Consider the following 22,254-nt stretch of genomic DNA (forward strand, 5'->3'; position numbering starts at 1 on the left):
GAGGGCTTTGGACTGCAAGCTGCAAAGGGACAAGACCGAAATCCTTGAAGGGAGCATCTGCTCCAGCATGTGCTTGGCACCAGGAGAGGAGGCTCTGCAGAAATACAAATGGCACCACAGGTAGCAGCTCTGCAAATCCCAAATTGCAGCAGGGAAAAAACAGATACCTATCGCTGCCACATTCCCTAAGAAAACAGATTTTAAGTATCTGCTCATGGAAATTTCTAACTGCAGAAGGGGAAGCATTTAGATTGCCTCTGGGCTGAAACCATCTAGGTCTTTGCCTTTCACTAAAAATTAAGCAGAAGTCATTTTAACAAGGCAGGCAGACAACAGTCTTGCACAGGAGATCAAAAAGCTCTCCAGATGTTTATTTTAAATGAAATTCAGAAGCCAGTATAAACCAGATTTTAAACACTGAATAATCCTTACCATAATTTGCAAGAGAAAAACAGGCAAAAGGTTCCATCCTACTGCTCTGAAACTCTCCAGGAACATGCAGGGTTGGATTTTGCTCCTAGACTCTTCAGATAAGAATCTGAAATATGAACAACTCCACACTGCAATCTGATGGCTGCTAAGAATGTTTTTCCCCTGTGCTGTACACTTGGATGCTCAACACATACACACAGGGGCACCCCATGTGAAGGAAGTCTCTGACCTTCCTCATCAAGACTGTGCAAAATTATGGATTGGAAAGTATCTAAAAATGTCAGTCCTAAATCTTAAACTTCTCCTCCTCTTGCTGCTTTCACTGAATGCCTCCTGATTGTGCAAAAGCAGAATATTCAGGCTATCTAAGTAGTTTGGGTGTTACGCTGACAATGTCTCTGGAGAGGGGAAGAGAAGAGAGGACAGATTTCCAATAGCTCAGACACTTCCCTGGAAGCAAAAGCTGCTACACAGAAAGGAGATAAATAAAGAGGGAAAGTAACACGCCAGAGAACTCTCACCAAGGTCATGTCAGGATGCTGAACCTCCCCATCTGCAGGGGAAGATTGAGATGCCTGCTCCACCACACATATCCACTCCCCTGTTGGCAACAACAGCCCTCATTAAACCAAACCGGTTCTAGCCATGAAAGGAAGGACATTGGGAAGATGATATTAGCTCACAAATGCAAAAGGAAAACCCAACAGAGGCAGTCCTGGATGGGTGCCCTCTGCAGCAAAATACAGCCCCCATGGCAGGTGCAGAGAGCCCCTGCACGACCTGGGAACAGGCAACACAGCAAAAGGATGGACAGATCTGCTCTGATCAATGTTAACAGCTCCTGGCTTGCAGCACAGAGGAGATTCCACACCCATTCACTCAGCAGAACAGGGATCCCACCAGGAACAGGAGCTTTTAGGACTTTGCTGCTGCACAGGGTGACCCACAGGTTGCAGTTCCACCTTGCTTTGCAATCAGGGCTGTGGACATGAGGCAGAACCCTGCAGACAGACCCTGCCAAGAAACAACAGCCCTACCCCCCAAACATTGTATCAGTTACTGCTGTGCCCTTAATAAGAGTGTTTCTTGCTCGTTTCAGCAATCTGAAAGACACGCTGGGCAAAATTTCAAGCTATGACAAAGTGATCTTATCACTTCTGTGCTGTTCTCGCTACACAAGCCCCTGATTCAGCAGCACGTAATAAAATCTTCATTTGCATGAAAAGCACTCTCTGATCACAAAGTCTTCTGTTCGACAGCCCTCTTCCCATCCACAGTGTAAAGATGCAAGCACCACTGTCATTTTGCCTGTGACTGAGGTGGAATATTTTATTTATGTTTTATTTGGAGAGGCTCTCAATGCTTTAATGCCATCTTTTCCTAAAAAAAAAAACCAACCCAGTATTTTTGAATAAAACAAAAGCTGCACACATCCCAACTATGCAAGTACTGTGAAGTTCACTCAGTATGCTCACACCTGTATTTTTAATAACCGTGTCATGTGAAGGACATTTCATATCAGCACAAGGTGACCACGAACAGTTGTAAAATGCCTTTTGTATTCAACAAGTCCAGCCTTTAGCAGTTTGCCTTTAGAGTGCTCGGCGTCATGACACACAGCACTCAGAGGATGTATTTCAAAGGAAAGGAAGGTGTAGCCATGCAAAGAACAATGCACTGCCCGCAACAAGATTAATCACTGTCATGGGAAACCAATAAAACCAGTATCTTGTTATCTTTCCCTACAAAGGGACTGTTAAAGCTTAACTATATTAGGAAACTTTTTCCTTTGGACTAAACCATGAGCCTAATGTATGTGGGCATCCCACATGCCAGCATATGCCATTAATTGGCTCTCGCCTGACGCCGCAGGAGAAAGTCCAACGTTCCAGAGGCAGCGTGGAGCTTTCACACAGCCAGCCTGTGCCCTCTCCTGAATACAGCTCTGTCACCAAGGCCAGCCCCAGCTCCCTGTCCCGTGCCAGGTGACACCAGCTCCCGTTCCCACCTGTTAACCGTGTCCCACGTACGCACCCCAACATCACACCCGGCTCCGAGCGAACTCGGCCCAAGCAGAAATACCTTTCATCACGTCAGCAGTGCGGTCCCCATTTAGAAACGCTTTTCTTTCACGTTAATCCAGTGCCAAAACGTGGTGGTGTGGGCTGTGCTGATCCAGAAACGGTGCTAAGGATGCTGCTGCCTCCTGTCTATCACCGCACGCCTCATCTCGCGCATGGCCAGGCAGTGACGGCCCTGCGACAACAGGCACTTTAAATTGGGCAGCTCAGCAGCACATGTACACTGAATTTTTGAACAAGCTATTCTAAGCTGCTTTGCTAGCAATTTCTGGCCTGTGCAGTTTGAAAGCGCACGGTTCTGGCCCTCACAAAGAGCAGACCTGTAAATGACATCTTGAGGATTAAGCTGATTGAGATGCAATTTGCCTAGCAACCATTCATTAAGCAGAGTTCAGAAACAGGCCAGCAATCTATTCCACCTCCTTATCTGAGCAGTAAACAGATAACAGTCTCTACTGTGTCCTCTATGCTCCAGCTCAGACACATTGTAAACAGATTTTTCAGAAGTTTAAACTCCTACGGTAAATCTCCAAGAACAATCCTGCTCTCCAAACACGAGGGATTCGGCTTTACCAAGTGTCTTACAAGCGAGAAACAGCTCTGGAAGGAGGGTAATGCAAATCAAATTGTGAATGCATTTGCAGTTCCTGTGCCTCCAATATTTTCTCACATCAAGCACTAAGAGCCCATCTCAGTCGTTAAAAAAAAAAAGTTTTAAAAAATCTTAATCACACAAGCATTTGGCATTGCTATTCTGATCACTGGGAAAAACTCAATAAAAATCTTATTCCCTTCCTTCATCTTCTGCAAGGAATCGATTGACACTTCCAAAGTCTTTGATAAAGGCTCCCCCGTTGCAGAGAAGAAAACAAAAGTCACGTCCTCCCTCCCATTAAGCATTTTTTCCTCATAAAATAAGCAAGACAACGCAAACATCATCAGTGGAAATCAAACCGGCTATTTCAGCTTGAAAATTTCAGCTGAAAAGATTAAGCGAAATCATGATTTTGCATAATTGTTTCCCTGCAAGAAACATCTGATAATATCCCATTCTGCTCCAAAATTAAACAACAAAGATTAGAGCACGGATGTATTTAAGACTATATACCTGAATAGTTTGCCTTTGGTGTACAGTTCTTCTGGGAAATCACTGTGACATACAGCATGCTATTACAATTAAATATGCAAGAAAGAAGAATTAAACTGACTATGAATAATTAATACCCTACAATACTACTTCATAAGGGAAAGTCTGGCTGAATATTCCCGCAGATAAGATATGCCCAAACACAAGGCACAGCAGAGCTGGCAGCTTTACTTTTATGATGGGGTTTAAAACACCAAGTAACTTTATGGCTGCTACTCAATTCTAGAGAAGGTGCCAGTCATCCAAGCCTTCTCCTACTGGATTCCCATCCAGCTTCAGAAAAATGGGATAAATGCAACTGTTGCAATAGTTGCAGCACCGCTTATCTATGTCCCAGAGGTAACAGACTTCCCAAACACTTTCCATTAAAAGGTATAAAGCAATTATCTGGCATCCCAGCAGGGACAATAAAGCAAATATGATGCAACAATTACTAGGGTGATAAGATCAGGCTAAGGTTGTGAGAAAAAACAATTAAAAAGGGTTGCAATAGCTAAGGAATGCAGCTTGCTTTCCCAGAATCTCTCTTAAGGACAAAGATACCATCAGCTCCAAGAGTCGACCTTCCTGTTTCGAGTTTACTGTTCTGGAGGCTGCAGAACATCAGCTGCAGCAAAGCTGAAAATGGCAATTAAAAATATGGGGTATTTTTTGCACAACATCACCCCTAAATTGCATAGATCAGTATTTACTGAAGTAATTGTAAAATTGATATCCAACTGTTGGCATTTCCCATCAGACTCCGGGTCAGCGCAGTGATAATTGACACAAATACATTTGTTGCACATTTTTAGCTGGAAATGCCCAGCTCCTCTCAGTTTATCCATGTATGGCACACCCAACATCCCTTTTGGAGAGAGAGATCTGAAATCCAACCAACATTTGTGATCAATGAGGTGCAACAAGGCACTGCCACTGGAAGTGCTGAAGGTGACAGCATCCCTCTGCTCCTAGCCCCAAACTGCTCCAGGAGGGTCTTGCTCCTGCAGGATCCAACACTCCAAAGCAAACACCAGCTGAGGGTCTTTCTGAGCACAGGCAAAGCCATGTTCCAAGTATGCTGTCTTAATATTAATTTTCTATTAAAAATTAATAGGGTTAAATGAAGCTTGCAAGCCCATGGGCACCAAGGCAGTTATTTTGCTGACGCACTCGTTGCCCAGAGGAGCAGGATGTGAGGGATGGGCTGCAGAGCTCCTGCAGGATCCATGGGGCTCCTGGAGGGAACTGGGGGCTCTTCCCCACACCCCAGAGGGACCCTGGGTTCCATCAGTGCTGTGTCACCCTGTTCTACCCAGAAACTGGTAAAGAAGATGAAACCTTGATGAGATCCTGGTGAAAAACTTGGTGTCTTCCCACCTGAGATCAGCCCTCTCTGGACACTGCCTCCAAATCTCACCCATGTGCCCCTTTCCCTCTTCCCAGAATGAATTCCGTTGCCAACAAGAACCCTGCAAATATCCAGCATTTACATAAGCTTAACCTTCAGTGCCTATTAATGTTAACGGAAAGGGAAAAAAATTAACCATGGGTGCAAGTAAAAAGACCGTATCTGCATTTCTAATTATACAGCAAAACACACCACGTGGCAATATTTCCAAGCACCTTGCTGGGAATAAAATAGCCAATGGACTGAGGCTTCCATTTGGAGTGGTGGATGCAAGAGCAACCAGCACTGAGGCTGTCAGAGTTAAGGGATGAGGACACGAGAATTAAGGGAAATGAAGTGACATATGTGAACGATGATAACAAAAAAAGTTAATAATTAGAAAAACAGTCACCTTAAAAATTTAAAATTTCATGATCTCTCCCTACTTTTTAATGGCTTAGCCTACTTTTTCCAACCTAATTTGCATGATCAAAATAGGCCTCCTGCCAGGAAGCATTAAAATGGCAGCCCCCCATCGAGACAAAACTCCCTTCACCATACGAGACTGAAGGACTAATAACTATTCCTAAAAACATTTTAAATCCATTAACGTTGTTTAGCAAACACTTATTTAGAATTAGTGCCGCTATCAGAATTTGATTGAGCTCTACTAAAGTGTTTTATAAAAGCCTTTGAGGGAGGAGCAGGTCCCTCCCTAACACCTGGGCCATCTCCAACCCTCTCCAAAAAGCTGAGCACCCTCACATCTCTACACACTTTCCATTCCAAAACCCAAAAGCATTCTCCAAGGTCAACCAGACAATTCCCAACAGCTCTGCAAAGAGCCAGGCTGGGCAGCTGGAAGGACCCTCCAAGATGCACAGAGAAGCCAGACCAGAGCACACCATCCCCACCAACCTCTACACTCAGCAATTAATTAATATATACAAAAAAAACGCCCAGGTTACAAAAATATAAACCTCAATATTACTGATGTACTGGAGATTTGGATTCTAGTAGAAATACATGGTGGTTTATACAAATTTGTCCGAGCTCTGTGTTATCCTTTCAGTGCCATCTGCACAAAACCAGAGTTTTATCTGAGCATTGGATACTAAAATAAATCATTTTTTCCATATCTATGATCTTGTTGGAGACAGACGCCACAAACCTGAGAGCTGGCTAGTGCAGGCTTGTCTAGTCACAAATAAAATTACATCCACATCAATATGATTTATTTTTAATAAAAAAAAATAAGGCAAGCCAGGCTCTTCATATTGAAACAGGCTCAACCAGCACCCTCCATGCCCACAGAAGATATCATGTACAGTGTGAAACTGTCAGAATAAAACTGGGATTTGCACTGTCATTTCCCCTAGTATGAAACACCACTACCAAGAGACACATTTTAATTGCCATATGCAATGAAAAGTACCTGCTCATTCTCCACTTGCTGTGTTTATTGATATTTAAATTCAGGACTACAAGTCTTGGCAGGATATTTTGTGGTGACTTCAGTTTTTTAGAGTGCCCATGCCCCAGCAGATTTTTAAGGGTGAATTTGGCTCTCCAATACAACACTCATGACCCATGAATGAGGTTCTTGGGCTCAAAACACCTCGTCCTGAGTGTCCCCTGTGAGCAGGGACCTCGCAGTAATTAGCACAATCTGATACTGGAAACTCAACTAATTCTAACATTGATCCCTCAGGACAGCAGAGCCCATGATTTGAGAAAGGTCTGTCCCAAAAGACCCTTTGTTTCTACCTTTCAAAGTCACCAAAGGCTGGTAAATAAATTATATTCTCCAAAAGCTTTGCAAATTCCTCTCCCCTGGCTGGATATATTCTCTAACCAGCAGCCACAGCTAAAGGTTTATACAGGATCACTGAAAACACCAAATCTGTTTTATTTTATTATACACAGCAACTTCTAACATCTGCAGTCACTGCTGTGAGATTGCAAAGGATTTTATTTGCCAAGTCAAGCTGTTGAAAGGACAGATTATAAAAAATAAACACTAACCATTTTTAGATCTAACTTTCCCCCACAGACTGCGTTTTATGCCCTTTCACTGGAAATGTTACATCAGAATAAAATCAGATTTAATTGGCTCTTAAATAACTGAACAGCCACTTTAATTTTATTTCAATAGCAATAATTCATAAATCAAGCAGCTGAAATCCTAGCACGGCGTGACAAGTAAATAGAGCAGAACACAGTGAAGGAGAGCACGAACACCACATGGTGAAAGGTGATTTTTCTCAAACTTCACACGTCACCATTTTATGGACATCACAAAGGTACCACCACATAAATACTCTGATCTCAAACCTGTCACTTCATCAGCAGTAACTGCTTATCAAAGACCAGTGGGTGATGATCCTTGCCCAGCTGGAACTGCTAGGCTGGGATTTTAGCCATGGATGCAATTTCCCTCATGCACACTAGATGGAAGTATGGAAAAGTCTTAATTCTTTCCTGTCTCAAATTCAAGTGGTTGAGATGTTATGTTGGACTGTCACATTCTGAGAAGCAATTTTTTTATTCTTCATCAGCAACTTAACTCATTGATAAGCTCTAAGTAATAGATGCCCTGAAATATTAAACTAAGCAGTGTTGGAAATTAATAGTAAACATAAGAGAATATACAGCAGAAATACTAAATATATTATTCAGGCTAATTTTTAAAGTACACACATTCAATTTCTAGAGTATTTGAATAATAATCACTAATGACATCCTTCAGAGACAATGAAGTTACTACTTCATTGTAGTAGTAATAAATATAATAATAATAACTCCAGGTTATTACAAGAAACACCACTTTGTCAATGAACAGAAACAGGGAATAGAAAAGGTATAAATGGATTCATAAATGCTGCTGCAGTTTTGACTGGAAAAAGCCCCAACAGATTTGCAGAATATAGTGGCAGAGGCACAGGGAAATAGAGAACCCGAAGTCTTGCAGAACAAGCAGATCAGAGAGCAGCAAACCTGAGTGGGATTAAGTTACACACAAATCTCCTGGAAACGATCTTAAAAGTGACTTGTTCCAAAACAATCCATTTCTAAATTTAAACACTAAAGAGTTCGCAGACACAAAAACTAAATCGGGCAATGGTGTGACCAGGAAAAGGTGCTGCAAGAGCTGCTTTCCCTCCCCTACTCTGGCTTTTTCATATATTGATTTTCCTCCACGCTCATTCACAAATGCTCAGCAGAGCTGTGAACAATTTAAAGTCAAGGGATGCACGAATTACCAGCTCCAGGAACACACCACCCATTCCAGGCAAAAGCTGAGGGCTTTGCTGTAGCTGAAGAAAATAAAAACCAACCCAGAATCAGAACACACTGATGAGCTGGAAGTGAAGGGCAAGCAAATCCCTAATTTTCCCTGTCCACAACAAAGCCAAAGCACATGACATTCCTCCAGCTTAGAAGACAACAAATTAAGAAAACCAGTGCCAGAACAGAAGGATGAATGAAGAACAATGCTGGATAAGAGAATATAAAGTAGGCATGAAGGGCTCCCTTTTCCAGATGTTAAGAAGACAAGCTGTTTTTCATTCCAGGTTTAAAAAAAGATAAGCAGAGGAGGAAGTTTACTCTGGAGAGTGGGAGCATCTGCATAATTTTTTGAAAAAGGTTCATACAAAGATTTCCTTCCAACAGAATTTAAACTAGATCTATACATATATAAATATATATGTGGTATTGGCTCAAGACAGTCACCTTACAGTATTTTTTGAAGTGTTTTCCATGCAGCAACTGTCCACAGAGAGGAACAAAATGAGTGGCAAGGGACAGGCACAGGAAAGGGCAGGACTGTGAGACACACATCCTCCAACATGCACACTCCAAGTTTAACAGCATGAAGGCAAGGAGAGGGACAGCAGGATACAGCAAAGGATGTGCTGGGGCCAGGAAATGAGAAAATAATCCACAGTGCTCAACACTGACTTATGGGATATTTTACCAACAAAAACATGCAGGAGCATTTTATTTTTTTTTTTTTCATGTCTGGCTCCCACCTCAGCCAGGCCAGGGAGATTGTCCCAGTATGAGGAGGGAAATGACAGAGAAACTGGATGCTAGATCACTCTGCAGAGCAGAGCACGGCGTTTCACCTATTTCCATTGCTCTCGCGTGGTTCCCAGATTAGAAACAATCAGAACCCTGCTGGAAACAATATATGGCACCTTAATTGGGTTGGCTGCACCACAGACGTCAGCAATGTATCACTTAGTAGATCATTTTCTGACTGCTGCTTTTTTTTTTTTTCTTTAAAACTAAAAATAGCTGCACTTTCACGGTTCACCTTTTCTGCATCACCTTTACTACAGACACCGTAAGAAATTAAATGTTAGCACTCCTTGCCCACTGAACATCCTACAGGACCCACACCTGCTGCAGGCAGGATTTGTCACCTAAATCAGCAGAATTTACTTAAAGGTTTGTCTCAGAAGTGTTGCTTTTACACAGAACCTGTTTTCTAAAACATTTCCCCCTAGTACACCCATCAATGCATCTATTTAAAAGCCTGGAACAGTTCACTTATCTCTAAATACATCAACAACCCAGTGCTCCACACATTCCAGGCACTCCAGAATCCCTGCACGGGACTTGGGAACTCACATGAAAAATCTTCCCCAGTTTTCATCCCCCAGAGTTACACCCCCACTATTCCCTACCAAATCCACGCTGCAGCCAAACTGCATTCCTAAGAAATTCTTCCAAGAATGAAATATCACCATTTTCCTCATAAACCCTGGAAACTTGGATTAATCCTCACGCACACAGCATAAACAAGTTAAGCAATGGGAATACATAAACCAAGAATAATTCTGAAGCACAATGGGGGAATAATTACAGCAAACACAGAACAAATACAAAATGAGTGGGGAGGTGTGGAGGGACACCCAGACAGAATGTGCTGAAATAAGGAAAAGGGACCTTTTCCTAATTTCCTACAGGATCTATGAGGTTGGATCAGCCATGAGCTACAGCTGCTGGCTTTTTAAGTGTTCATTTAAATCAAATTACTAAAAACCCAGGAACCAGCAGCAGATGAACACAGAGGTCTCTGTCAGCTCCTGGTGTAGGACAAGCTATGCCCTGCTTGGACAGTAAAATCAGCTTTTGAAAGATTACAACCCCTTGGAAAAATATCTTTGGGTAAAGTTCAGAACAACTTTTCTGGATGTCAGCCAGCAGAATGCCTGTTCAGGAGCTCTGTTCCTCAATCGGTATTTGGAAAGCTTTTTTTTTCTTGAAAGTAGAAAGATTAATGATGTGACAAACTCATTTTAGCATTCACAGTCAAAGTAACAATCTGTAATTAAAAGAATAAAATGTTCCAAGATCTATGTGGTAAAAGATTTCAACAAGAGTCACAAAATACAATGGGAAAATGGGAATGTGGCATACCACACAAGGAATAAAAAATTCAATTACTCACTTCACTTCCTAGTTTGAGAACGTTTTAAATTGTTTAAACATCTCAAATGCTGAAAATTGGAAAGGGTGGGGTGATAGACTCATTACAGATGAAGAAAATTGTGAAACTTTTACTCATTCTCAGGGGAATCTTACCCCAAAACCAGCCTCTGAAAAATGAGTACACTACTACACAACATAGTGACCTGTTACTCACCTGCTGGGTGTAGCATTTCAGTGAACTGCATGTTCTTAAAGCAATTATTTAAAAGTGCTGATCATCTGTTAAATAACTCAAACAAATCTGTGGCTATGTCCTGGCTGGTGCATTTAGCAACTCCATAAATCCCAGAATCCTGCAAGTCACTTCATAAATCCGTGACTCTCCTCTCACTGTTGCCTCACCAAAGATGAGTGAGCCAGGAATATACACGATATTAAAGGTTTTGGTGATGGAGGTTTTTGGGGTGAGGCCAGCCAGGGCAAAACTCAAAACTTTCTATTTCCTCCTCTCCCCATCTCTGTGTGCTGGCCAGTAACAAGTCATGGTCAAAAATGAAGAAGAGTGAAAAATGAATGGACAAACCAATGTGAAAAAGTAAAATATTGCACTGGAAGCACTGATAAAAGTTTCTATCCCACATCCAGGCATTTCAGCAAGCTGAGGCTCCTGCACATTGTATCAGCTTCTGGGAAATAGAGATAGATACTTCAGTCCTTGACAAAAATCCTCACTTCTCTTGATCTGGCAACAATTCCCAGAAGCAAGCACAGATACAAAAGCTTATCTATCAGAGGACAACTTGAAACAAATACAAATAAGGCTTAAATGAAGGCAAATATCCAAGCTGCAGAGAACACAACGGTTCCTTAATTTCACATTTGGAGAAAAAACAATACTATGTGGACATTCTCCAACATATTTTTAATGCTATTAACAGAAATAGCACCCCAGGCTGTGCTCAAGCTGAAAACGTGTGAAACTGTTTGCAATGTGAAGTGAAAAGGGGGATCAAAAATACCATCTTATTAAATGGCATTTATTTGGTGCTAAGTGAATTATTTATTCAATTGAGAAGTTCACAAAATGACAGGGGGGTAAATGCAAGAGAGGTCACTACTTCATGTCAGAATCAAAGCTGATCCTTAACAGAATTTAAGCACCTGCTTTTTCTTTTATCTCAGCACAAAATGGGATTTCTTTCTTTTTTTTTTTTTTTACACTTCAAAAGCCATGTAACACAACAGAATATATGCCAAGCATGCAAAAACAGAGCATGCCAGCATCTTTCAGCAATCAGCTTTCCCTTGTCAACCATTATGTCAGATTTATCTATTTTTGCTTAATTCTTGCTCCAGCAATACGCATCCTTCCTCTCCCCAGACTATCAGGCTGGTTGGGCTGGAATTCAATACAGCTTCTTAAAATAGTTGAGAAATATTGAAAATATTTGAAGCGATGCCTGAGAATTACAGCCAATTCATCAACTCCTCTTCCAGCTCCTGCCCGAGCTGTGCTCCCCCAGACAAGGGGCAATTCTCATTTCTTCACCTCAGAAATTCTACCCCGTGTAAATATAATTTGGAAAACAAATAGCCTTTCTTTTATGGAAGCATTTCTCCATGAAAGCTTAGATCCTGTGTTAATTGCAAACCTTACCCTCTGACTCTTACTCGCTTTTGATCCAAGCATTCCTCTGCTGAAAATTAATAGTGAATGCATTTGCTTTAAGCTTGCTTTCTGTTATCACTGCTTTTCCCCTCCAAGTTTCCAGACCCTCTGGACAGGAACTTTACAGGACACCAGACCCCCCTAAAAGCTCTCCCTGAATCCTTCACTCTGCTGCTGGCTGCAAAACTCTGCTCCCCCCACCTCTAACACCTGTAAGACCCTTGAACAGCATCTTTCCCTACTGTTAAATGAACAGACTCTAACAAGCTCAAATTCTTAAAAAGCCCTGATCAGAAATAAAGAGGCTGAAAGGAAAATGCAACTCTCATCACTCTATTCCCTCACTGCCTGTGGAGCACAGAATTTTCTCAGCCTGGCTGCTGAATCAGACCAAGTTTCCACAGTGCACACACACACACAATCACACAGCCCCAACACGTCCAGGAGGATTTATTCCATCACAAAGTCACCACCGTTGATCCAGCACAAATGACATCACTTAGGAACCCAACCTTATCTCCTGAGAGCTCCCAGCTCCCTCCTCTCTCGCAGCGACCGGAGCAACAAAGAACCGGGTTTGTGCAATAAAGAGGAAAAAAAGTATTGCTGCAAAAAAAAGTTTTCCAGAAAAACTTGCATTTTCTTGAGAATGCGACTAGGGAGAAATAAAGGACTGTAGGAAGAAGTGAGCAGAACAAATTCTGGTTGAACTTATCAACCTGCATCTGTGATTTATCCTAAACTTGTACCTAGAGCTACCAGGGGAGGGTGAGAGACGTCTGAGCCCTCGCAGGTGTTGGTCGGGGAGATTCATTTCACACGCTGCAGAACCAAAACCATCTCAGTACTTTGCTGCTGCACGAGTGCACTGAGAACTGGAGTCCAGCTCTGCAGTTTTCTTCTTCTTCTTCTTCTTCTCCTTCTTCTTCAGACACTTGAAAATGGGTTGGTGGGGAATAAAAGCGGCGGATGATTTATTGGCGATACCTGTTCCCTGCCCGTGGCAGAGATGGGCTGGGAGGTCCCTTCCAGCCCAAACCAGCCCGCGAGCCTCTCGCGAAAAGACACTTTTCTTGGGAAAGAATCACACAAAGGATGTGCTCGCACTGCGACCGCAATCCCCCCTTCCCCCTGACGGCCCTTCTGTCGCGATAGCTGCCGCACTATCGCGATCCGGGGCCGTGTGCGCGGTACCGGGGACAGGTAACGAGGGCGCCGGGGCTACCGGGGGGCCTGGGAGCTCCGCGCTGAGCGGGGGAGAGCCCGGCGAGGCGGGCTGGGAGCGACTGTCGCGACAGGCGGCGTGTGTCGCGACAGGGGGCGGGTCGGCACACCGGGGCTGCCTCAGCGCCCGGGGGGAGGGGACACCCGGGAAGGACAATGGTGGGGTGTGGGGGGGGTATGAACCGCGGCGGTCCCGCCGCGCTGTGAGTAGGGGGATGATGATGGTGATGAGGAGGAGGAGGTGACGGTGGGGCCGCGCGCTCGCTCCCGCCGTGTGCCGCACTTACTCTCGGTGCCCCTGCCCGGGCCTCATGGCGCCGCCGCCGCTGTGCCCGCCCGGCCCCGCCGCCGCCGCCGCCGCCCGCCCCGGCCGTGCTGGCTGCGCAGCCGCCCCCGCGCACGCGCGGCCCGCGCGCCGCCCGCCCCGCCCCGCGCACGCGCGGCCCCGCGGCCACGGGAGCGAGGGAGGGGAGGGGGGAAATGGGGGGGGCAGCGCCGCGCCGCCCCCTGCCGGTAACGGGGGGAACTGCAGGGAACAGCGGGGACATCGGGGGGGACATTATGGGGTATGAGGGAGGGACACAGCAGGAACACACTGGGGGACACTGGGGGGTATGAGGGAGGGATATGGCAGGGACACACTGGGGGACATAAAGGGGTATGAGGGGGGGACACGGTGGGGACACACTGGGGGACATGGGGGGACAGTAGGAGGGACACACTGGGGGACACTGGGGGGCATGAGGGAAGGGACACGGCGGGGACACACTGGGGGACATTGAGGTGTACGAGGGGGGACATGGCAGGGACACACTGGGGGACACTGGGGGGACATTGGGGGGCATGAGGGAAGGGACACGGCGGGGACACACTGGGGGACATGGGCGGAGCACAGGGAGGATGTGAAGGGGACATTTGAGGAACAGGGAGGGACATGGCAGGGCCACAGGGAAGACATGAAGGAACATGGCAGGGAGGGGACAGGGGGTTGCAGGTGGGTCAGGAAGGGGACACAGAGGTGGCTCTGCCACAGCTCCGGTGTTGCCCACACCGAGGTCTCGACAGACACCTTCCCCCACAGCTGGGGTCAGCCCTTGGGGAAGTTTGTTCCCCACAGGGAAGTGAGGATTTGCACCCCTGCGATGGGCTTGCAATGGGATAATTAACCTAATTATCAAAGCTCTTTAAGGAGCTACAGGTCAGGAAGGTGACACTCACCCCATGCCATGCCAACAGCATTTCCTCTGTCCCCAGGGGTGGCTGTTGCTGGGGGCACTCGGCTCCATCCCTGGAAGCAGCGTGGGATGAAGCTCTGGGGCAGCACAGGGTGATCCTGACATGGCCACACAGAGGGGACAGCTTCCCCTTGTGCCCCATGCCATGAGACCCCTCCAACCCTGCCTGCCCAGCTCTTTCCCCCCACAAGGTGCAACCTTCACAAGCCTCAGCTCAGAAAACGGGATCTAAGCTCAGCTGGGAAGGAGGAATGACATCAAAGTGCCCTGGTTTGAGCTGGAATAAACCAGAGGGAAGGTGGTGGCTGTGAGGTCAGGCTGCCAGCGAGGAATAAAGGAGAGAACAATCACTTGTGCTGGGACCTCATTTTATTGCAAGGGAAATACAAAAGTTGGACAGCAGCATTGAAGGGAGCACAGCACCCCCTGCCCCTGGGGAACAAGGACAGACACTCTGTGCAGGGTTCCCAACCCAGTTTTCAGTTATCTCACATTCCAGATAGAATTCTTCAGCAGAAGGCTAAAACGTCTCTTTCACAGGGCCCCAGAGAGGGACAGAGACTGAGCAGGTTTGGGTTCCAGACCCTTCCCAATCTCTTCCCTGTTGGGGTTTTCTTCCCTCAGGGATGTTAATTTAGAACTGGATTACCTGGATTTCTGGCAGGAAGGTATCCAGTGCTCCAAACACCTGACAAAGGGAAAAAACAAGCCCCAAACACCAGGCCCAGGGACATACATGTGGTGCCAGGTGCTCTCTGTTACACCTGAGCTGCAGAACCTGCTACTCTTCCCACTTTGGGGCTTTCTTTAGCTGCAACAGTTGCTGTGTTTCTATCTGTGACCCTGGTGCAAAGAGTGAAGACTTGGAAGTAAGTGATAGAAGAAACTACTTGAACTCCTAAAGAGTGGGTCCGTGCTGGTTTTACATGAAGACAAGCCAGCCAGGCATTACAGATGTTCCAGCTGCCAGCAAACTCCCAAAACCAACTCCCTGCACCCACCAGCTTCATCAGGGCAGGGAGGAAAGTCAACACAAGACCATCAGCTGGGCTGGGGTGGCCTCATCCCCCTGTGTGACCACGATTCAGCCTTCAGAAGGGATTGCAAACATGTGCTGACAACGCTTCACTGCCACCCTTTGTTTGCTCCAAGGCAGGAGATGCTCCTGAAGTCCCACGTACAAACCCCTGAGAGCAAGGACATGAGACACAGCCCAAAAGAAGTGGGGGCAGCTCTGGGAATGCAGCACCAGAATCATGGGTGCAGCTGATTCTCCAGTGTCTGTCCCCAGGCCAGATGCCATAGGAAGTCTGGAGATTTTATTTCCGTTTGGGCTGTTCCCCCAAAGAATAATATATTCACTTCAGCCCATGGTAGTAACTCCATCATCCTCTATTTCTGGATTCAACAAAGGTGCCAGAACACCCCCAGGACTGGTTTCTCCACATGATCAGAGAGTTCAAGGGCTGTTAAAACACACCAGGTGCTCAGCCCTTCACCTCCACCTTGAGCTTCAGGCGCACCTCACACAGGAAAGCATTCATCAGGTCCTGGCCAGCCTCCTGAGCAATCCTGCTGATGACCTTTCCTCCTCTTCCAATCAACATCCTCTGTGTTAAAACCCAGAGAGAACATCACCAAACTCACCCAGGACAACGGTGCAGCCACAGAAGCAATGAGGGAGATTCCAGCATTAAACCCTGAGGCAACACAGTTGCCAGTACTGGGTACAAAGGAGAGGGAGAGGGGAGCACAGCAAGGATGGATTTGGGGAACCTCCCTTCACCCTCCCCAGCACCCCATCTTCCTTCCTTCACTCACCTTGTGAGACTCCCTGGGCACCAGGAGGCTCTGCACGATGAGGAGCTCCCCACATTCTCCTTCCTCCCACACGTGTGTCACCTGCCACAGCAATGGAGCACTCAGCAATCCTGGAAAACCCTCAGGAGCCCCCAGCACCCCTCCCTTGGACACTCCAGCACACAAAGGGGGCCCCTTCACGCACAGAAAGGGTCTTAGAGCACACCTACAAGTACTGAGTCACCCCACAAGGCCTGGCAGAATCCAAACAAAGGGATTCTCACCACACAGCCCAAAATTCCCAATAAAACAGCTCATGGCCGAGTCTGCCTGGGCACATTCCCACCTGAGTCACTCCATAAGGCACTTCCAGGGGCAGGTACTCCAGGAGCTTCTCCCTGATGATGTTATCACAGATCTCCTGGGGTGACTGGCTGGTCAGGACCTCGCTGTGGAACTCCCAGGGGCCTGGCTTGGCTTGCATCAGGAGGTACCTCTGTGGGCACAGCACCCCAGTGTCACCCACACGGTGCCACCACCCCTGAGCTGCCCCTGCAGGGAGGGCACTGCTGCTGGCCTGGCACTGGGGCAGTGGTTTGGGGTTTTGGGCAGGGGCAGGAGGAAGGGAAGCTGTGACATCCCTCCCTAGGGCTGTGTGTGTCACACAGAAGGCCTGGAGCTCACAGACAGCACTGGGTGGATCCTTGTTGCTCCAAGCTGCTGTTTGGAGAGCCCCAGGTGAGAGTTTTGTACAGAAAACCCTGCAGGTGCAGCAGGGACACATCCCACGTTGACATGTGACATCTTCCCCCCATCCCAGGCCAGGAACAGAAGCTGAGGCTCCCACCCCAGTCCCAGCTGTGACACAATTCAGACTGGAGTTACCTTGAGTGTATCCACCTCCTCCCCACGCAGAGCTGCCAGCATGAAGATCTCCTGGAAGTGTGGCCAGCCTTTCATGTCCTTCAGACCCCTGACTCCATGGTGCTGTGGCCCTTCCCCTGTGCCAGCACCCCCAGCATCACTGCTCCTGTCCAAACCAGAGCCCTCCTGGGCCTCCTCATTCTTCTCCTGCCCAAAGGGAGACCCTGGCACTTTGCTTTCAGCTGGAGAAGACTGAGTGGGATGAAGGGGAAGCTTTACTGAAGAACGAGAATCCTGTTTAGGTGAAGATTTCACTTCCAGTTTCTTTCCATTTACAATCCCCTCTGTCAGGTCAGTTGCTATTTCCAGCAGGAGAAATTTCTTCTTTAGTACATCCACCTGAAGGCAGAGAGAGAGAAAATTATTTATCCTAAAGAGGAAATTATTTATCCTAAAGAAGATTTATCCTAAATGAGGTGGGCAGCTGGGCCCTGGATCTGAAGGAGCCACAGGAAACCAGCCAGGGAAGGAGCTGCTGCAGGACAGGGCAGTTTTGTGACCAGACAGAGGCCAAAACTGGCACAATTTTGTGCCAGCACAGTTTGCCCAAGCACTGAGAACCTGAGATTTCCCTGGCTCACCTGGCTCCTCTTCCCAGATGGATTTAACCCCCAGACAGCAGCACAAATTCTGCTTTTAATGGGTACACACACCCCTCAATATTCTGGAATGTCCTTTAACACACCAGGGACCCAAAACCCATCAGTGCTGAGCCAGGTGGTGCCTGAAGAAGAACAAGCAGGGTTTACCTTGTTCAGGACCAGCACACTGGGGATGTGGGGGAACTGAGACAGGCACCTGAGCACCTCCTTGCTCAGAGAGTTCCTTGTCCAGTGATCTGACACATCCACCAGAACCAGGACTGCCAGGAAAGAGGGAGGGAAAAAGGATGAATCCACATTTTCCAGAATGTTCACTTGCAGCTTTACAGTCTGTGGTCACTCCCCTCCTCAGGAGGGGCACAAAAAGAAGGATTTTATTGAAAACACTAAAAATGCAGCTTACCCATGTCACCCTAATGACACCACACGTGCTAAATCTCAACATCCAAGCCCAATTATGAACCCAAAGTGCCTCCCCTTGGCACCAGGCAGTTCTTATCCCCTCCTCAGCTCAATATTCCAGATCTTTTCTCTGCCCTTCCTTCCCTGTTCACACTCCCTGTGCTGCCAGCAAACACCCAGACACCACAGCTGGGAACTTGAGTGCCAAAAAAGGATTTGGTTTGATGCAAAGAGAGTTGAAAACCAACCTAAATCTGCGTGTTTCATGCTGTCCCATGGGTCTGTCAGCATGGCTTCATCTAAATTATGCCTGAAACACAAATACAAATGAATAAACTAAACACACTTCATTATAATTGTCTTCCTCCCTCTCAAACTAGGGGGAAACCAGTGTTTTCCCCCATTTCAGCTGCTTTAGGGGTTGTGACATCCCTTGCCATGTGCAGATACACGGAACCACACACAAAAAGGCTCAAAGGACATCACAGGCTCTGTGTGCTACTGAAATTGCAGCAAAAAAAATTGGAAAGCAAAATAAGGCTAAAACATGCATTCAGTTCACTCCTGTTTTACAAACTTTGCACACTGAAAATCACATTCCTGTTTTATTTTGCTAGGCAGCACACACCCCCTCCCCAGCTCATTGGTGGTACCTTTTGGCTTTTAAGGGATTTGTGAGGCCAGGCGTGTCCAGAATGATCTAGGAAAAGGAAAAACAAACGTTTCAAGCTTGCCAGCAGTGAGAGCTCAGGGCAAAACCCCATATTTGTGCAGTGAGAGGCGATCCCAGGGGACACAGATGAGCAAATGCTGCCCTTGGTCCCCAGGACTCACCAGCTGCGTGTCCTCGTGTGTGATGACACCCCGGGCCTTGCAGCGGGTGGTGTGAACCTTCTTGGAGACTGGGAAAACCTGCAGGGAATCAGTTAAACATGTTATACAGCCAAAAAACCAGGAAACAGCCTGAGCTGCCCCCCAGCCTCACCTTCCTGCCCAGGAGCTGGTTGCAGAGCGTGGATTTCCCGGCGTTGGGGGCGCCGATGATGGCGATCCTCAGCACCCTGGGCTGCGGGGGCTGGTCCGGCCGGTGCTCCAGGAGGCGTTTCTGCTCCTCTGCCGGGGAAACGAGGAGCTGGGATGGTGCCAAACCCTCGGGGGGTCAGGATACAGGATAGCCCTGACAGGCGGGGCGGCAGCTGCCATCACCCACCTTTGTCACCACTCACCTTTGTCGGTGGCCACGGGCGGCGGGTGCTGGCCCAGAGTGGCAGGTGGGGCCTCGGCGGGGATGCCCAGGAGGCTGCCCAGGGCCGAGCTGCTCCCGTTCCAGCGGCTGGGAACATTCAGGATCCCGCCCAGCACCGAGCCGCTCCCGTTCCAGGGGCTGGGAACACTCGGGATCCCGAGCAGCATCGAGCTGCTCCTGCTGCACCGGCTGCGAACACTCAGGATCCTCCCCAGCGCCGAGCCGCCCCCGTTCCAGCGGCTCCGCGGGAGGGGAGCTGGAAGAAAACACCGAATGTACCAAGAACATCCCTAAAACACACCAAGCTCGCGTAGGCCACCCCCTCCACACGCAGCGTCCGGGCAGCGCTCACCCCACCACAAGGCCCCTCGGCGTCCCGCCCGACACCTCCCGCATCCAGCCGCCCCCAGAGTACCCCCGCGGTCCCGGCGCACCTGCTCGCAGCCCGAGCGGCCCCGCCGCGGCGGCACCGGCGGCCCAGAGCGCGGCCCGGGCGGCGGGCGCGGCCATGGGAGCCGCCATGTTGGCGCGCCGCGGGGCACGCCGGGAAGGGGAGCGCTGCCCGCGCCCATTGGCGAACAGCGCGGGGGCACAGAGAGCGCGAGAGCGGGGCCGGAGCGCCGCGGGGCCGCGGGGAATTGTGGGATGGAAACGGTCGAGAGCCGGCGGGGCGGGGTGGGGCCCGGGAGCGCCCCCTGCTGGCGGCACCGAGGAGTGCAGGGGGCGGCACCGCGGGGTCACAGCGCAACCGGGGTCACCAGCGTCCCCCCAGTGTCACCGGTGTCACCAGTGTCACCAGCGCTCCTGATGCCACCAGTGTCACCAGTGCTCCCCCCGTGTCACCAGTGGTCCCCCAGTGTCACCAGAGCTCCTGGTGTCGCCGGTGTCACCAGTGTCCCTACTGTGCCCTCAGTGCCCCCCCAGTTTCACCAGTGTCACCAATGCCCCCCCAGTATCACCAGCTCTCCACGTGTCACTGGTGTCACCAGCGCCCCACCAGTGTCTCCCCCTTGCTCTCCCAGTGTCACCAGCAGCCTCCCAGTGTCACCAGAGCTCCCAATGTCACCAGTGCCACTAGCGCCCCCCCAGAGCTCTCAGTGTCACCAGTGCCCTCCCGGTGCTCCCGGTGACCCCAGTGCCCAGTTCCGCCAGGCCCAGAGCCTGCAGGGGGATGCGGTGAGGAAGGACAGTGGAGCCACGGTTCTGTAACTCAAATCTTTATTGTCCTGTGCCCGTCGCCAGGGCTCCATCACTTGTCCTTACCATCCCATCCCATGCCGTTCCCATCCCATCCCGTGCCATCCCGTGCCATCCCGTGCCATGCCGTGCCGTGCCGCGTTGCCGGCCGTCGGCAGAACCGTTACCATTACTAAACTCAGTAATGGTAACGGTTTCCCCGCCGGCCGTGGGTGCCCGGCTGAGTCCGGATCCTGTCCCCCCCAGCCCGGGATGTCCCCCCAGCCCGTGTCACTCATCCCGGTGTCCCGGCGGTGGTGGCGGAGGCGGGAGGCGGTCGGTGCAGCCCGGGGAGTACATCATCTATACTGTAGTGTCTCATAGCCAACTTACAGTATACGATGATATCCTGCCCGGGACAGCGCGGGGAGCAGAGCAGAGCCTGCAGGGACACACAGCGTGCTCAGGGAGCCCATTGTCACCACGGTGTCACCCTCATCCATTCCTGTCTCCCCGGTCCTGTCCCATCCTGCGCCAGCACCTCCCCACCTGCTCCTCATGCCTCCCAGTTCCACCACCCCAGAGCAGCGCAGAGCTTCTCAGTGCTTCCCTGCCCAGGTGTCCCCCCAGTCCCTCCTTGTCACCCCATTGCCACCACCCTGGAGAGGAGCAGAGGTTCCCAAATGTCCCCTCACCCCAAGACCCCCATAACCCATCTTTGCCCCCCAGTCCTGCTCCCCAGAGTGGGATTGAGGGCTCCCAATTTCCTCCCCACCAGAGCAGCCCCCTAACCCCTCCTTTTATCCCATAACCCCACCCCAGAGCAGGACAGAAGTTCCCAAACCCCACATTTGTCCCCCAGTCCCACCCTCCCTGAGCAGGACAGGGGGGCTCCCAGGTGGTGTCACCTACCTGTGGGGTGGCACTGGGGCTTTGTGGGGTGCTGGGTCTGCACCCGCCTTATAAAACCTGCTCTGCCTCATCTGCATATCTCACATCTGCACTGCACAGCTGGACGGGGCCCTTAACCCCTTCATGCCCGGGGGAGCACCGCCCCAAGCAGCTCCCCACACCCAGCCTGGCATTGTCCATGGGGGGATTTGGGGATTTGGGGCTTGCAAGGGGCCACCCTTGTGTCTTCCACTTCAGGGTGGCCCCACAAATGTCCCATCCTCCTGTGGCCACCAGGATTATCCATTCCCATTGCTGTGGGACCCTGAACTGGGAGCTCCCCACTGCAAACTGGTTCCCAGCTGCTGGACAGTGGGGTTGGACAGAGTGGGGTGGCAGCCCATGGGGATGGGGAGTAGGGGGGACATCCGGGGGACACAGGGACATCTGGGAGTGGGGGTCACCCTACCCAGGCACCCTCAGGTGAGGTACAGGGTACACGTGGCGCAGGGAGCTGTGTCCCCTGGGGTGGGTGACCTCTGTAGTGCCACATTTGCTCCCCTGAGGGACATGACCCCTAGCAGTGTGTCCCCATAAAGAGGATTTGCCCTCCT

At 49.2% G+C, this 22,254-nt stretch overlaps 2 protein-coding genes across 3 annotated transcripts in view; both read right to left on the reverse strand.

The window, feature by feature from the left end:
* FAM222B (family with sequence similarity 222 member B) overlaps positions 1–13,707 on the reverse strand; it is a 36,182-nt gene extending 22,475 nt beyond the window's left edge. The window contains exon 1 of one of the 2 annotated variants that reach the window (XM_059487039.1): positions 13,652–13,707. The gene's annotated coding sequence lies outside the window, so the exon portion shown is untranslated. The remainder of the gene's footprint in view (positions 1–13,651) is intronic. The other variant, XM_059487038.1, reaches the window with a different exon arrangement.
* Positions 13,708–14,950: 1,243 nt separating this feature from the next.
* ERAL1 (Era like 12S mitochondrial rRNA chaperone 1) lies at positions 14,951–20,115 on the reverse strand. Its single transcript, XM_059487106.1, has 11 exons — positions 20,008–20,115; positions 19,554–19,829; positions 19,313–19,440; positions 19,162–19,239; positions 18,981–19,027; positions 18,576–18,637; positions 18,073–18,185; positions 17,285–17,662; positions 16,746–16,895; positions 16,421–16,501; positions 14,951–16,209 (listed from the first exon to the last, which is right to left on the reverse strand). The coding sequence occupies exons 1-11, from the start codon at positions 20,093–20,095 to the stop codon at positions 16,087–16,089; spliced, it is 1,524 nt and encodes a 507-aa protein (XP_059343089.1). The 5' UTR covers positions 20,096–20,115; the 3' UTR covers positions 14,951–16,086.
* Between the last annotated feature and the right edge of the window lie 2,139 nt (positions 20,116–22,254).

Source organism: Ammospiza nelsoni, chromosome 21 (genome assembly GCF_027579445.1).
Source record: "Ammospiza nelsoni isolate bAmmNel1 chromosome 21, bAmmNel1.pri, whole genome shotgun sequence".
In the NCBI taxonomy this organism is placed as follows: Eukaryota; Metazoa; Chordata; class Aves; order Passeriformes; family Passerellidae; genus Ammospiza; species Ammospiza nelsoni.